The sequence below is a fragment of the Galleria mellonella genome, unplaced genomic scaffold (genome assembly GCF_026898425.1).
Source record: "Galleria mellonella isolate WM207_F2 unplaced genomic scaffold, CSIRO_AGI_GalMel_v1 utg874, whole genome shotgun sequence".
Lineage (NCBI taxonomy): Eukaryota > Metazoa > Arthropoda > Insecta > Lepidoptera > Pyralidae > Galleria > Galleria mellonella.
The window spans coordinates 483,176-500,782 of record NW_026442167.1 but is presented as its reverse complement, the minus strand read 5'-3'; the positions used below and the strand labels follow the sequence as shown (position 1 = coordinate 500,782).

Below are 17,607 nucleotides of genomic sequence, written 5' to 3'. Positions count from 1 at the left end.
CGTATTGTGGTTAAGATATAGGGGAAGACTGCAGCTTCTTAAATCTGCAAATATATTTACACTAGCGAAAAAAACAGGAAGTTGCCATTTCACTGTATCTTACATTTGTATATTACGTAACATTTTCGGCATATTTTAATATTTTATTTTTTATTATAAACAAGAGTTTATTGTAAAAAAAAAAAAAATGGATATTCTCTGCCGAGATTTTCTCTAGAAACTACAGTATGGAATTCTTCAAAAATGGTATATTAAAGTTTCTTCAGGGTTGGCAACGCGCACGCGATACCTACACTGTTGCAGGCGTCCATAGGCTACAATAATCGTTTACCATCAGACGGGCTGTGTGCTTGTTGGCCACCCTCGTGGTATAAAAAAAAAGTTTAGTCCCATGTTTTTCTCTATTAAATTTATTACTGTTAAAGCAGTAAATTTTTGTGGATGAAATGGTAATAATAAAATTTTTCTAAATATCTTAAAGCGTTCGTAAAATTAGGTGTACTCTTAGAAACCTGTCTAGGTTTATTTTTTTTCATGGATATAAAAGATGTCACGTAACAAAATAAAGAATCATTCCGATACATATTTTTGTTTCATATTAATAAAAATACATAATAAATATTATATATGGAAAATTTGGACGAAAATGAAATATAAACATTCATCAATTTGTAATAGATAATTTATTACTATTTTCTATTTTTTCCTTTACCCTTAGGTTTACCTTCTCGGCCTTTGCCTCTATTAAATTTATTGACTTTCCCGCCAAATACCTTTTTCTGTTTATTGAAAGGCCCTTTCTGTTTTTTTCTACCATCTTCTGGTCTCTTATTAAATTTCTTTCTACCACCCTCTTTGTCTTTTTTAAACCTCTGTTTACCGTGTTCCTGGTTTCTCTTGTTTCCATCTTGGACATTTTTACCAGTGTCTTGATTTTTTTGGAATTTTTTCTTTAACTTCTTATCTAATCTCATCTTCTTAAAACCTCTGTTGGAATCGTCTTCAATTTTACGTTTTCGTTTTTCCGTAAACAGATCTGAAATATGAAATTTTTATTTTATTAAAAAAAAAATGTCCTCATTACAGTTGTTTATTTTATTTATTTATTTAAACGAAAAGCACATAAAGCAATCTTATAATAATAGTATTAATAAACTTTTTTTTTATTTTCTGACTACAATTTGATCCATTTTGATAGCAACAATTTCCTTACAAATTTACCTTTTTAGTATATTGTTAAATTATAAAATTAAACAATTATGTTACATATTTATGAATAAATATAAAATCATAACCATACCAAATTGACATTTTAAAGAAATAATGGAAAGTGACAACCGTCACCCATAGACACGAATAGTACAGACTACACGCATCACAGAAAACATAGACTCTCATGGATTTATGTATCTGAAATAGTATGAATAAATTAAAACTATATTGTTCTCTCAAAGAATGATACAGATTCATTGTTTAGTTAAAAAAAAAAAAACTTTTTTAATAATTAAAAAAAAGTGCCTCATTACCCTATTACTAAAGAAATAACTAGTAAAAACTAGCGCACCTTGCTCGGGCTCAGCGCCGACCTCCTTCCTATAATATTCAGCGTCGTCATCTTCGTCTTCCTCCACGTCCGCTGGGTTCTGAGATTCAGCCGCAGCCAATTCCATTAACCTGGATCCAATTTATAAAGTGATAAGTAATAATTGTACAGTAAGAGCAATTTAATTGCTTAGTAATTTAGTAAAATTAACTCGGGCTAATATCAAAATAAAAATAAATAAGACACAAATTGTCACGTACATTATATATATTAATTACATTGCGTTAAAATTTTTTTTATCTGTGCAGTATCCTTTTACTTCTGAACATAAGCCTCCCTCTTAGGGGAGTTTGCCAGTAAATGCCACGCTTGGCAGGCGGATTGGCAACTGCAATTAGGCTTTATATATATTTATAAAAATATTTTAAGAGGAACATTGCTGCCCGTCCCTCGCCCTCCCTTAGTCGCCCCTTACGACACCCACGGGAAAGGAAGGGGTGGCCTATTTCTATGCTGGGACCGTACGACCGTTATCTGTACAGTATAAATACATAAAATTAACAGACCATGCTGTATGTCAATAATTTGTAATAACAAGTATGATTAAAGAATAAAAGTACACAGAAAATATATTAAAAGTATATAAAATTACGGTCTCCTTTACAATTGTTTTTTTTTTTTATACAACTTAGAATGGCAAACAAGCTGACGGCCCACCTGATGGAAAGTGATAACCGTCGCCTATAGACATGAGCAGTACCATGGACATAACAGAGTATATCGCCCATGATACCCCCCATGCGTTGCCATTCCTGAGGACTCAGGTGTTATTCCTCCGTACCCAGTAAATTCACGTCATATCCCACCCTTCAAACCGAAACCGCCATGCAAACACAACTGTTTCACGGTTGAAACACGAATGAATTTTCGCATTATTACTAATGCATTTATTGCTTTTTCTCATATTGTATTTATATATGTTCTTTTATTTTACTAAACTTGGTGTTATCTTGCGGAAGTTCATATTGTCCATCGTTCGGTTTCTCAGTTTGGGTGGTAAATGGGTAACACTAGGCTCCGTCCATTTACAGTCAAAAGTTTTTTTTAATGGATGGTAATGGAATGGTAATCCCACCCGTGCTAACGGTATACACCGGCGGGGCACCAGTGAAGGATGATAGGTGAGGATGAAGCAGGTCAATTAGCCCATCGTGACGAATTCAACATGAATTGTTCACGATGGTTTCCAGGGGAACCACGTGGAGGTCGACTTAATAGGGCATATTGCTAGCAATGGGGCTGTCAAACTCCATTGCTAAAAATCCCTTTGCCCCCAGTCAAAACAGTTTGAATTGTATTAACTGTAAATGAACTGTAATTTTAATTTATAATGTTATTTTGTAGTATTTATCCTACACAATGTATTTTGTGATAAATAAATAAATATGTATAACAGAATTTTTCCCCCGACAATTGTTTCCACTTCGTCCGGAAATCTGCAAGAGGTATAGGGCGCTTTGCGTCACAATTGTCGGATACAATAAACGTCGTAAAAACAAAAAAACTTGCAAATATACATATGTATGAATATCGTTAAAAAATTAACAAATTTTTGAAAATAATAAATCAATATTACTTATTAGTGAATATAAACAATATCTCACCTCTGACTCTCCGTCATCTCTTTCTTTCTCTTTATTCCGTCGAGAGCTTTTTGTTTAAGCTCCTCTTTGTGTTGCTGTTTCCGTTTCACATTTTCTTCTTGCTGGGCTTTACGCTTCTCCTTTTGACGCCTGGAAATTGTAGAATTGTTTATAACTTGCATTGCTAGGTACGGTAGCGTTACGCTTTTATTTCTGTCGTGAGACGGCAATGCGTGCACAGTTATATTTCGGTCGAAAGCACATAGAAGTACAATGGCAGTATTTAATATAAGAAACAAAATGAACAATTATATATATATATATATATATATATATATATATATATATATATATATATATATATATATATATATATATATATTCTTTATTGCACTTGTAAGTATGTAACTTATGTTTTTATAAGTTTTATGATAACTTGAATAGATTTTGCAAGGTTTTATGTAAAAGAAAATAATATTATAATTAATCTTCTTAAATTAATTGAAGATATTGGAGCAATTACAATACTTACTTCTTCTCTTCTCGTTTCTTCTTTATCAATGCTTTCTCTTCTTCTGTTTTCTCCACCAACTCATGAAACAGTACTTCACCATCCATTAATCCATCTTCTACCTAAAAGGAAGTGAGAATATTTAGTAATAATAGTAAATAGTTATGTTTGTTACCTCATCCAAAAAAATGTCTGAAGAAATTTCAATAAAATTTTATTTAAACTATAACTGTAAAGAGGAAAGATTTATTTTTTGTATGTTGTTGTTGTAATGGATAAATTCAAAAAATACTTAACAAATTTAAAAAATTCTTTCACCTACAAAAAGCTTGATAACATAGCGTGAGTAAAATAAACTGTATTTTATTAAAAAAAAGTATGAAGTCAGGGCACATTGCTAGTAACAGATATAGCTTGAATCCATTGTATGAAGTGACATAATTTGATGGCCATATTTAAAAAAATACTCACTTTGATAAGTTGGAAAGATATCCTAGGCCCTAATTCGAATAACCTAATAGCTGATTTGGAGTCCGCTGCGGCGCCTCTAGAGGACAATGTCTGAGGCAGCACCACTTGGGAGTTGGGATCGTCTTCAAACTCACTTTCCGATAATAAGGCTGCCCTGTAAAAAAATTAAGTGTTTTTTTTTTTCAAAAATAGATAGATATCGGTAAATGCTAACTTATCGATATCTCTACTTATTTTTTAATAAATGAAAAATATACAAGAAGGAAATAGATCACATAGCGATAAAGGGTCAAGTGAATATAATGGGCCTACGCTTCCTTTCCCGTTGGTGTCATAAGATGCGACTAGGGGAACTAAATTGTCAAGATATGGATAGCAGCGTTCCTCTTAAAACATTACCAAAGCCTAACTGCGGTTGCCAACCCGCCTGCCAAGCGTGGCAACTACTGGCAAAACAGCACAATAGGGGGAGGCCTGTGGTCAACAGTGAACAGCTAATGGCTGATGTAAAAGACCGGTGTTGGAAAATGCCGAAAATAATGAACTCCGCGTGGTATTATGAAGTTTTATTGATCTTTTTAAAATTAGACACGGACACTGGCAAGACACTTTATACAACTCACAAAACAAAACTGACTCGTGCACACACGTGTCACGTGGCATGCACGCGGCGCATGCGCGCTGGCATCAAGTCCATTAAAGTACCAACAAATGGCGCTAGTGGTTACATTAAGAACAAATTATAAAGTTTAAATATTAAATAATTACGAGGTGCGCGGTGCATCGTCTACAGGCTGATATGATGATGATGAAATGTATTCATAACTTACTAATTTGTATAACAGACATGAATGTTGAGAGAGCAAAAGAAGATTGTTACATACATTTAGCATTTTCTGTTTTACTAAAAATAATTTTAGTATGTATGTATATCAATAATTACTAGTACCGCATTCGAGTATTCTGACACTTCCCTATGGTTGAGTGGGAGAGAATGCTTTTAGCGTTAAGTCCGCCATGTACACATATTTGTACTAATGAAAGTCAATATTACAGTAATTAAATAATCCAGTGTAATATAATAATTAGGTCTGAGAGTATTAAAAAAACATTACAAAAAAAATATAAGCCAGCTCATTGTGCTTGTTTACAATCTTAGTGATATATAAACATTTTTTAATAATATTCCACAATACTTACTTATCGAAGAATTCAGACATATCTCGACATCTGTTTAGATTGGGTATTTTACCTTGCACCATCTGAAAAATGAATGCACAATTTTCTTATATGGTAATTATTAAAATATTACTAAAACGCAGTTTCCAAATTATTTCAAAAAAAGGAGGTTTTTAATATGTTTGAATTTTTTTTTTATATTTTTCACCTCATAACTCCGTCGTTTAGAAGTTAATTTGGGAAATTATTTTATTATTTTAAAGGATATACTTTCAGATTGTTCCTGTAGAAATTTTACTAAAATCAATTCAGTCATTTAGTTTTTACATCAAAATAATTAGTTTGGCCACAACTGAAAATGGTATTTTGGAAGAAAAAGTTAAATTACTAGAATATACTGTGATATATATATATATATATATATATATATATATATATATATATATATATATTTATCAATAACTTGTAACAAAAATTATTTGTATGTAAATATTTTTTTAATTACTACAATTTCTATTGTATATTTCTAAGTTGGGGTTTTTTTTTTATACAACTTAGATTGGGCAAACAAGATGACGGTCCACCTGATGGAAAGTGGTAACCGTCACCTATAGACATGACCAGTACCATGGACATAACAGAGTATACTGTTACATACATTCCTGAGAACTCAGGTGTTATTCCTCTGTACCCAATAAATTCACACCATATCCCACCCTTCAAACCGAAACACAGTCATGCAAACACAACTGCTTCACGATTGAAACACAAATGCGACAGGGGTACCCAAGCAATCAACTTTTGTACAAAGTCTCCCTCTGGTAAGCAACAAGTGAACATAGAGGTTGGTTACACACTAGTTTAATAAACAAGGTGGATCATCTTATAAAGGTGGACGTAGCCACCTGTATGTACTTAGTACTACCCACATATCTAACAATTTCAAGTGAAATCTTTAACCTTCAATTGCCAAATTATAATAATTTGCAGTACTTTGTAGTAGATGTCTATAAGATTTGTTGATCTTATAAACTTACTTAACATCAGAAAATCTCATCTATTTGGTCATAAGAATAATATAACAAAATATATGTAAAACTAATAACTAACTATATGTAAAAATATTTATACTTTGTACAAAAGTCGATTGCTTAAGTACCTCTGTCCCATTCGTGTTTCAACCGTAAAGCAGTTGTGTTTGCATGGCTGTGTTTCGATTTGAAGGGTGAGATATGGCGTGAATTTACTGGGTACAGAGGAATTTGCCATTCTAAGTTGTAAGAAAGACTCTGTTTTCCGCACTTAGCCTCTCATTTGGGCCGTTGTGCGTTTCTAAGTTATATAAAAAAAAATCAAGATGCTAAATTCCAAATATCAATACACACCAGTATTAACGTAACAAAAAATAATTATTTGCTGTTTTGTAAATAATTCTTTTTCATTCTGTAACCATCAACACACAATTTTTTTTTTTTAAGTTACAGCTTATTACCTATAAAATAATTCAATTTTATTAAGTATCTATCAAATAATAAATTAGGAAGAAGTGTAGATCTGTATTTACACCATACTACTTACTGTGGTAATATTAATTGTAGGAAACATATTTTGGAACATGGTCGCCATCAGCTTCATGTGCATTCCTTCACCTGAGAAACTGTTGAGCACAATCAGAGGAGCATTTTGAAATGCCTTCATAATTACATATTGCTTTTTGAGAGAGGATATCACATCACGAGCGAGGCTGTACTGTAAAACAAAAATTATTTAATCAATTTTATAACTCTAAATAACTCTAAAAGTTGAAATAGGAGAAAATATCTGTGAATTAAAATTTTTTGTTATTTTTGTGGTTTTTATACAGCTTGCAATTAATGGTTCAATCTATCTGATAATAGGGTGTTAAAAGTTGAAATAAAAGAGTTATTTGAAATAACTATATTGGCACAATCTTACAGCTAAATATTATCTAATATATAACTTTTACGATCAATCCCTGTTTTTTAATCACGATTTTTATATTCCACAACAGGGTTGCAAGATGGCAATCGAATATAATAATTGTAGTATGAGAAATTATCATAAATATTATATGGTAAAACAACGTAATTTAATTTAATATTTATTGTTATACTTTGATTGTTAAAAATAATAATTAATTAATTGTAAAAAATTTAATATACATTATTAAAAAAATACTGGTGACACTATCTTAAATTTCATACCTATAATTATGACCATTTATCTAAGTAAGTAGTAAAACTATGATAAGTTGGCAATGCGCGCGTAATACCTCTGGTATTGCAGGCATTCATAGGCTACGGTAACCACTTACCATCAGTTATGCTTGTTTGCCACCTCAGTGGTATAAAAAAAAAAGTGATCATAATTATATTAACAGTAAATATTTGTTTCAAATAAATTTTATTTATTATTTCTGAGGGAAGCTTACAGCTATAACTTAATAAATTAAATATATATGAATATAAATTTTAATTTTAATTACTCAGTCACATAATATGCATAAATTTACATTATGAAGACGAAATGTGAGTGTGGGTCCTCTCGGCAGCCGTGCTAGTCTCATATACGTTCCAAGCTCGGTCTCGGTGAATACTATCATATGAGAGACATGAAGGTAGCCAGACACAGACAGAAAATCCTTGATAGTGTTCTTTTTTCTCTCCTGAAATATGTGTATGTTATTATTTTCTCATTTTAACAGTTACTCACCTAAATATAAACAACAAAAAAGTGTCATAAGGAATTATTCTGGCCAAGTTGCATTTATTGACATTACATTTTATTGGCAATATACATTTAAGTTTATCACTTTAACTACCCCTTCAGTTAATAAACAACTACTTATTCAAGACGCGTGAGAATTCATGTGGATCATACTTTGTGAATGAATTTGAAAATATTTTTTTGTTTTCATAAGCAGTACATAAATAATAATGTGGGATAAACTGATCAAAACATAGAGAATCGCAAACATTTATACTTTACCAATACTCAATTGTTACCTTAAGTTGCGATGCTGTGAACGGTTCCATAAGTTTTCTGAAGTCCTTAGTTAATTCTATGAGGTCCTTACTGCATTGTCCGCGATGAATTACAAACGAGTGAGGCGCCTTCACCAAATGTTCGGGTTCCAAAGCCTGTTTACTGGCAGGATTCTTTTTTGCACACTTTCCTTTACGTTTTCCCATTTTTATAGACACTTAAAAATATATTAACCACAGACAGTAATAGCAATTTTAACAGTTTTAGCTCACTTATAAGTTATATACATTCACAATCATAATTATTTCATTGAAGAAATATAAATAATTTAAGGTTATAAAAATGTGAAAATGAAACAAGAACAAATGTGTATCGATATCGTAGTGTGCACGTGACGTTAACTATCAATGTCAATTGTGTGTGTCAAATGTGGTCAGAAAGGCATTAAAGTATATACCAATCTACTCTGTGTAAAAAAAAGTACTCAGTGTCGCCAACTCTATATTATATTTTAACTAAAGCTGATAAAAAAACAGGATTACTCGAAAATTAGACTGAACCTTTATTATTTAAATGTTATCTAAGATATTATTCAATTAAATGCGGGAATCTAGATAATGATTACCTGTACTAAATCTTACGACGGCTGGTAATGGAGCGTGATTATAAGGAAATAATTATATATTACTTAATAAAATTATAGTCATTTGAGGGTCATCTCGGGAGAAATGAGGATATATATATTATTATTTTATTTGCTGATAAAGTATCCCTTCTCTGCATTGACTAATTATGTAAAAAGTGACAAAAAATTTCTGACACCAGAGGACAATATCATTACAGGCAGAAAAAAGGAATTATTAGTAATAAAGAATACTTACACTCCATTACTAACAATATAGGTATAGGTTTATTAGATGGTCGGTATCCCATTAAAATAGTCATAATTAATTTTTGTTTCATTTCTTGTGATGGGTCAGTTAATTTGTTCTCATGTTTACTTATCATTCTTTGATGGAGCCCGCCGAGCGCTGATACCGATAGTATAGGTAGATTTATAATTCCATTCATTTAAAGGAAGCTCTTACAGACAGTATCGACTTGACATCATCAGTGTTGCCGAGCTTCAAGAGGGTGTTACAATGTAATTAAAAAATACCTTTTGTGTAAGCAGTGGCACTTTGCTCCCAACATAAACTGTCGCCTCACGGGTGCTCAGGATGTCAGGACTTTAATAAATTAACTAAACTTTTTTAATCACTAATCTATAACAAGGATTAGAAGGGGAATGAATTGTTAGTAATGCAGACTACCAGTCCTATTGCTAGCAATACAACCTGTCAGGTCGATCTTCACGTGGCCCTCCTGGAAACCATCGTGCTGAATTCCAGGTATATTCATGGCTATGGCTCACTACACGTTTTGGGATCATAACACCAAACCTCAAGACCCTCACGCAATAAAATTGTATTTGTAAAATACAATAATAATAATAAAACAGGGCAAAACAAATCAAAACAGCTTTATTTTCTGCTGGTTCATTGTGGATTTTCCATATTTGCACATGAATTACTACACTAGTTATCTTTGTCTAAGACTCATCGCGTTTGATTGGACGAGGTTTTGTTTTTAAATTGTTCTAAAAAATGGTATGTAAAACCTTCACGGCGCGAGAGCTTAGATGCGACCACTTACGTAATAACCAATAGAATACATAATGAATGTATTGCTGCTTACTCGATCACAGTACTACTGTCCAGCCACAGTAAAACAATATTGAGTATAAACATCAACTTATTTTAGTTCGGTAGTGATCCCTTGTACATGACTATTCCGGGACCATATACCGCTACCATAAACTTTCACAAATAAGTCGAAGGAATAAAAAATAAATCAAAATATGGTACAAAACATTCAAATTCGAGACGCCACGTAACAAATTCATGGTAGCGGTTTGTAGAACACATTACGATGTCTACGAGAGAATGGTACTTATATATCAATTTACTATTCTATTTTATAGTGCATTAAAGTGCAATACCATTTAATATCCCAATTATACTATTTTTGGATTAAATTTGAAAAGGAAAATGTATTTGACATTTTTGTATTCAGATATATTAATGCATCATACTTAGCAAACCTAGAGGCCAAGTATTCAGATCTGTCAACATATCGCCGCAAATTATGCTGAATTCTGTTACGCGCACATTTAGAGCTTTGGGAATCGACATTTTTTAAATTATACCGTCCATTTTGTAGACTGAGTGTAAAATTTGACGTATGAAAAAATTTAGTTTTTTTTTTATATAATTCTGTTTTAATGGAACGGTGAAGAGTTAAAAAAGAAATTAGTTTAAAAAAAAATATTTTGGCGGGAAATGTTTGTGACAGGATTCAGCATTATAGCGACGATAGGTTATACTCACAGCTTTGGTAACCACTCTAGTTGCTAAAATACACCGTAATATGTGGAATTTACTAAAGGATTATCCAGTCCTCCAAAATATACAGAATATTTTTCTTTTAAAAAGGTGCAATAGAAAATATTACATAGAAACAATAGTTAAAAAAAAAAGTAGTAACCTTTAGTGATGAGGAACTACAGATGACATTCGATTTAACACGAAGATACATTTAATTTAAATCACAATGAAGAATGTTGCTATCCAGCCTACTAATCATGAAACACTCCGAAATTTCGGAACCGAAAGGAACAAGAATTCAATAATAAATAAAGGAAAGAAATGCTATCAATAAGGTAATCATTGCGGTTGTTCGAACACGATGAACGCAGGGAACGAAACGTCACTTGTTGTCTATTGGCTCATTTAGGTATTAAACATGTTTTATCGTACGCACGGCATTTCGGAGCGTTTCATGATAGACCCCCCCTCAGGAATTACAATTTACGAATATAAAAAGCCCCTAATTTACCCCCTATTAAATTAGCTACTACCTATAGTTCTTCTAGTCTATTATCAGTTAAATATCGTATTATTAATTTTAATAAAATCATATACTGTGTACACTCACATTGAATGTCTCGATGCAATATAAATGACGTGACGCATTTTATAATAATTGGCTTTGTATGCAGCAGTCTCTTTCTATCGCACGCGTGTGAAAGAGAATGATGTCATTTATATTAAAAGAGGTTCTATGTAGTCTGTTTATAATATAAATTTAAGATGTATAGTTCTCGTTCTTAGCTTCGGATACATTAAATATGTTAGCAAAGAGGTGACTTAAAAAAAAAAAAAGATATAGAAATTGTAACTACCTACAATAAAGCTTCAAGTGTCGTATGCACCGTATTATTTTATTTAGCTAAAAATATAATAAACAAACTACATAGGGAATGGTGAGTTGTAATTCGTACAACAACGATACTTTTATGTGAAAACTTTAAAAGTTAAGCGTCAAGCCATGAATGTATTGCAGCGTTAGTAATATGCGTTAATATTAGTGCGAGCACGGCTCGGTAACCGTCATACATGAGGTGAAAGTGACAAGTCGACAATTTTATAATGTTTTTATAATGTGAACGCCTAGTATATCTAATGAAGCCACAATGGATGAAATACGCGGATTGCAAATTCAAAATCCAAGGTCGTATCAAATGAAAACTGTGAAACAGGTACATTATATATGTGGTGTATGTCCTGCTATATTAGGTATATTTGGTAGGCAAATAGCCTGTAACATATTTGAAATAAATCCTTTTATGTTAGACACTAAGGTGCATAATCGCACTACTAGACCACATAGTTAAATTTATATACACTTAAGGGTTTCGTTGAAGTAGCACGTTACGAGACCTCAAGTGGTTAATGAGGGCCGGCCCGTATTATAATTAAGACAATGTACTCGAAAAGTGGAAACTAGAATGAAGAGAGCACACCTATAAACGCCGCTGATACGATCGATCAAAGATACATTATTCGCCTCGAAACGCTGTGAGGGTGACGTATTTGGGAGTTAATTAATATTTGTAACAAAACTATGGTAAACAATAATAAACTAGTTACGTCACTGTAACAAGGTACCTAAAGGGCACCATTATTCCATTTCGTCGACCGTGGGCTTAATATATATTACATTAGTTTTAATATAATCTTGTACATGTCACAAGATTTAGAGCCGACAGCAACAAAATAGTACTAGGTAAACATCAATCGTAGGAGTTGAAATTAATTTTTTTTTTTAGAATCAATAAAATTGCAATAAGCGCTAAGACACCCGTCATACAAAGCATTACAAAAATACTACAAAGAATTGAGTAGACATAACAGAATATGTTAAAATTGAACACAAATTGATAAAACATTAACAAAATATGTCCATATGCAAAAGATTAAGGTTACGTCCGTCTAGTTCACGTTGAACTAGGCATGTTATAAAACCGTGATGACATTATGTTTTTATTTGCAACTCTTCCGTTCGAAATGCAGCCGAGCCGTTTAATGCTGATCCATCTGTAACATACATCAGATTAAAGTGAACGTTTACCCGAATGACAAACGGCGTAGCGTTAATTGATCATGTACGGGGCTTTTAAATGAACAAGTTCTTTTAGACAATACATTTAAAAAATACAATATACATAATGTTCTGGTTAAAAATTTATTTAAAAAAGTAAGATTTTTTGCGGGACTTCTCAACACATAACAATATTCCGAACCAAACAGTAGAATCATAAAAAGTGATGATTCAAAAAAAGCTTGTAAACAAGTTTTTTTTTTATACAACTTAGAATGGCAAACAAGCTAACGGCTCACTTGATGGAAAGTGGTAACCGTCGCCTATAGGCATGAGCAGTACCATGGACATAACAGAGTAAACTGTTTCGCCCATGATACCCCCCATGCGTTGCCATTCCTGAGAACTCAGGTGTTATTCCTCTATACCCAGTAAATTCACGCCATATCCCACTCTTCAAACCGAAACATAGCCATGCAAACACAACTGCTTCACGGTAGAAACACGAATGGGACAGAGGTGCCCAAGCAAACAACTTTTGTACAGTGTCCCTCTGGTAATGTTCAGTAATATAATTTAAGGGAGTCTGTGACCTTTGAACAATTCTAGTCAAGACGGGATTCTTGACAAATTGGGATATGTACAAAACTTTAATATTACCTGTTCCTGTCCATTGGTCTCTTGAGACTTCATTACATCAGGGAGGTCTGGGGGTGATGAGTATGGAGTCAAATCCAGGGCCTCAAATTCGCCATTATCCTTCCTGTTATATATAATTTAATATTTGAAAGTAAATTTTAAAAAATTTAATAATTAGTTATGTTATTTAATTAAATCATCATCATCAGTACATAGTATAAAACAAAGTCGCTGTCGCTGTCTGTCCGTCCCTATGTATGCTTAAATCTTTAAAACGCAACGAATTTTGAAGCGGTTTTTTTTAAATGGATAGAGTGATTCAAGAGTATTCGTAAGAGAATTCAAAATAATGTACTACAGTATTGTACACTTTAAAAAGGTCAACAAAAAAGTCCGCGATGATATATGTCTATATAGGATAACCCACAATAACCATTTTTTATCGTTTAAATTTTACGGTAAAAAATGGCTTATTTACGAAGCAATTTTAAGCAATACAGCATTAATTTTTATCCAATTAAGTATCTTAAATAAATTGTCCATTTAATATACATCAATATGGCCCTTTACAGCATGTAATTTCAATGAATATTTCCCAAGATATAACAGATTTAAAATGCAGAGACATAGCGGTGCGGCGGTACCGGCCCGGCCGGCGGCGCGTGACTAAAAATAGCGCGTTAAAGGCCGCGCTTCGCCCTATAGCATTTTATCATGTTCGTATTGTCTAATGACAAAAAAGCTGTAAACATTGTTTACATTCTGTAGTAGGTGCAGGTTACACCCGTGCGAAGCCGGGGTAGATCGCTAGTTAATTATAAAACAGGCGGAAAAAAATATACCAATGGAATTATATAAAAGACATTATTAATTTGTCATCGATGATAATGGTTATATCCAAATCATGAATATGTAATTGGTAATGGGCATTATACGAGCTTGATATAATAAATTTGTGACTATATTAAAATCTGAGCGAAGCTACATACTAATATATGTCCAAGAGTATATACATAATAATGCATCTTCTTTAAGGGGTCTAGAAATTTCTACATAGTAATCTTAATGCCAATGGGCGTCACAGTATAACCATGTCATTGTCTAAGAGAAGATACATGTGTACCATTTTTAAGATGTCTTCCCTGGAAAACAATCTGGAAACACTAGTGGGCGTCACAGGAATCTCATACTTGCAAAGCAACATTTTAATAGCAACTGTTGCACCATCTTAACTTTTCTTTTATAAAAAAAAAATACCTCAAAGCCAATCCAATAGGTGCAGGGCACTGAGCTTTGGCGGTGGCTGATGTGAGTCCATACTCTGCGAGGGTTGTCTCATCTTCCATGAGCTGACTGTCTTTGTTGAACAGCATCTGGCTCGCTGGTGGCACTTTCAGGATACCTAAAATTATATGAAATTTATTTGCTAAAAAAATATGGTCTAAACAGAATTGATTAAATTTGGTACACAAATAGATCATATACTGATTCATATGGGCTTATCCACAGGATATGGCTTGTACCTAATTAAAAATTCATTTATCCAATAAAATTCATCAAGTATGTTTAAATAAGGATAAAGTTTTCATTTATTTATTTATGCAAATATCTTTTCCATATTGTGAAATAAATTTTATTATTAGTTTTATTGAAAAGTTAAACTTTCATAGTAGTATATCTCCTATTAAGGTTATTGTTTTGCATATATAAAAACAGATTGTGTAATTATGCAATTGTGTAAATTATTTTATGGCTCAACATAAATGTAATTTTTTTTTGTACAACTTAGAATGGCAAACAAGCTGACAGTCCACCTGATGGGAAGTGGTAACCATCGCCTATAGACATGAGCAGTACCATGGACATAACAGAGTATACTGTTTCGTCCATGATACCCCCCATGCATTGCCATTCCTGAGGACTCAGGTGTTATTTCTCTGTACCCTGTAAATTCACACCATATCGCACCCTTCAAACTGAAACACAACCATGCAAACACAACTGCTTCACAGTTAAAACACGAATGGGACAGAGGTGCCCAAGCAATTGACTTTTGTACAGTCTCCCTCTATGTCTATGTATAGCTGATCAGGCTGTTTTACTAAAAATAAATAAATAAAAAAGAAGTTTTTTTGTTAAAATATCTAAATTTCAGTGTAATTAACAGTTAAATATAGATAAATACCACATTTTACCATCCAGCTTCAGGAAAATAATCAGTTAGTAACAAATTTTATATTATAATAGATTAGTTAAGATATAGTTAAGCTGGGTTTTATGTGATCAAAGTGCAATATGTTTTCAACTATAAAAAATTAATCTGAGTCATATATAAAAGGATCTAAAATGTATTTATTGTTTTACAAATAAAACATGTAGGCACTTAAAAAAAGTCATTAAAAAATATTAACAGTCTTGCACCACTTCAATTTATATATTATTAATTGTATACTTTGGCTTTGTCTATATGAATTAAGATAAAAAGTAACCTGTACGTTTATTTTGGATATCTGTAGACTAATTTAATTTAAATCTGTTCACCAATTTAATCATAATTGACTATTAAATATCTAATCATCTTTAAAAACTTTTACATTTATAATAATAAATCCTACTCGGGGATTGAAGTTACAAAATTAAATTAGTAGTATAGTATATAGCATTTCTATGATAATTTTAAAATTTTGCAATAATGATACACCAGTTAAAGGTATTATAATTCAAAGTCCAGAAATATAGTTTTCATACAAAACAATTGAATTAATTTAGAAGGAAAAGTAAAAAAAAAAGAATCTTTTGTTAAATCTTTGTTCCTCAGAGACAATAATTCAGATACTGTATAATATCACATAATTGGAAAATAAAAAATCTTTGTTGTAAATTTCCTGAGACTAAATTTTGTATAAAATAATATAAAAACTGTAATTATTTAAATAGACTTGTTTAAAAGTTGTTTTAAATTGAAATTTTTTTATATGATTTAAAAACAGATCAGAATGTTTGTAATCTATTGAGAAGAATCAGAAAGAAACATGGCAGTTCAATAACAAGTTGATAATAAAATAGTAGCCATTATCAATAGATTAAACCTTGAAACATACAGTGTATCAATTATATTCTCTGAATAAAAAGAAAAAAATCTATAATTATCAATTTATATAGTTCCATTTTGATTATTCCACAATATTTTATAAAAATTAATTTAGTACTAGTATTTAGAATTTTATTTACATGTCTTTAGTCATCTATCTAACATATTATAAATCATAGTATTAAAATATGAATGGATGATGGGTAGGTAATACTTAATCACAACACAGGAGTATGAAGTTACCTTATCATATATTTTCTAGATCATAGATCACAGGTTTTTAACTGAAGTAGTAGATAGAACAAAATATAATGAAATTGAAATATAACAAGTGTTATAATGCTCTAACAGATGTAATAAATGCTGTTTGCTGTATAGCAATTTAAAACTAAAATTATATTAATGCATTTAAAGATAATAGATTGATGCTGAACGTATTAGTTTCAAGAAAAAAATTATAAGAATAAAAAACAAATATATATATAATTTGAGAACAAAACACCACGCTTGACAACAAAACCTACGCTAACATCCCGACATTGTATCGCGACTAAAAATAGATTTCCAATCTACCAAGTTATTTGCACTAACCTTCGATCATTTTCTTCAATTCTAATACTGTTGTTGTATCCTTGGCGTCTGTGAAAATGGTTAATTTTTTTCGCCTAATCATTAGAAAGACATCCTGAAAACAAATTCCATTTTTGAGGTTACAAGGCGAAAGTCATACGTCAACCAATATATTGAATTAGTGAAATTATTTTAATCATAAATCTGCGTTAAATACTATTTTACTCACCATAATGACTTTAAAATTAAAAATTATTCTATTTATTGTAAAAAAACGCTTAGAGGCGTATGAAACGAAATTAAATATTGAATGACAATTTGACAATTGACAACTTTTACGACTTTAGACACAGAGTACCTAAATGATAATAGTCAGGCATTCAAATTGCGATCATAAACGTTATACAGGATCTCATTTTCTTATAAGCGGCAATAATGTATTAAATTTGATTTAAATTTGTCCGATCTATTA

The 17,607-nt window shown here is 31.6% G+C and overlaps 2 protein-coding genes across 2 annotated transcripts; both read right to left on the bottom strand.

Annotated features, from left to right (window-relative positions):
• Positions 1-664: 664 nt before the first annotated feature.
• LOC113518838 (protein Peter pan) lies at positions 665-8,754 on the bottom strand. Its single transcript, XM_052902166.1, has 9 exons — positions 8,374-8,754; positions 7,881-8,033; positions 6,926-7,096; positions 5,369-5,430; positions 4,169-4,322; positions 3,719-3,819; positions 3,208-3,336; positions 1,565-1,674; positions 665-1,036 (listed from the first exon to the last, which is right to left on the bottom strand). The coding sequence occupies exons 1-9, from the start codon at positions 8,557-8,559 to the stop codon at positions 690-692; spliced, it is 1,413 nt and encodes a 470-aa protein (XP_052758126.1). The 5' UTR covers positions 8,560-8,754; the 3' UTR covers positions 665-689.
• A 1,106-nt stretch (positions 8,755-9,860) lies between these two features.
• Positions 9,861-17,493, bottom strand: LOC113518843 (elongin-B). The gene is made up of 5 exons (XM_026903850.3): positions 17,365-17,493; positions 17,157-17,250; positions 14,732-14,876; positions 13,496-13,598; positions 9,861-12,831 (listed from the first exon to the last, which is right to left on the bottom strand). Exons 1-5 carry the CDS (start codon positions 17,365-17,367, stop codon positions 12,817-12,819), a joined length of 360 nt encoding a protein of 119 aa, XP_026759651.1. The 5' UTR covers positions 17,368-17,493; the 3' UTR covers positions 9,861-12,816.
• Positions 17,494-17,607: the final 114 nt, after the last annotated feature.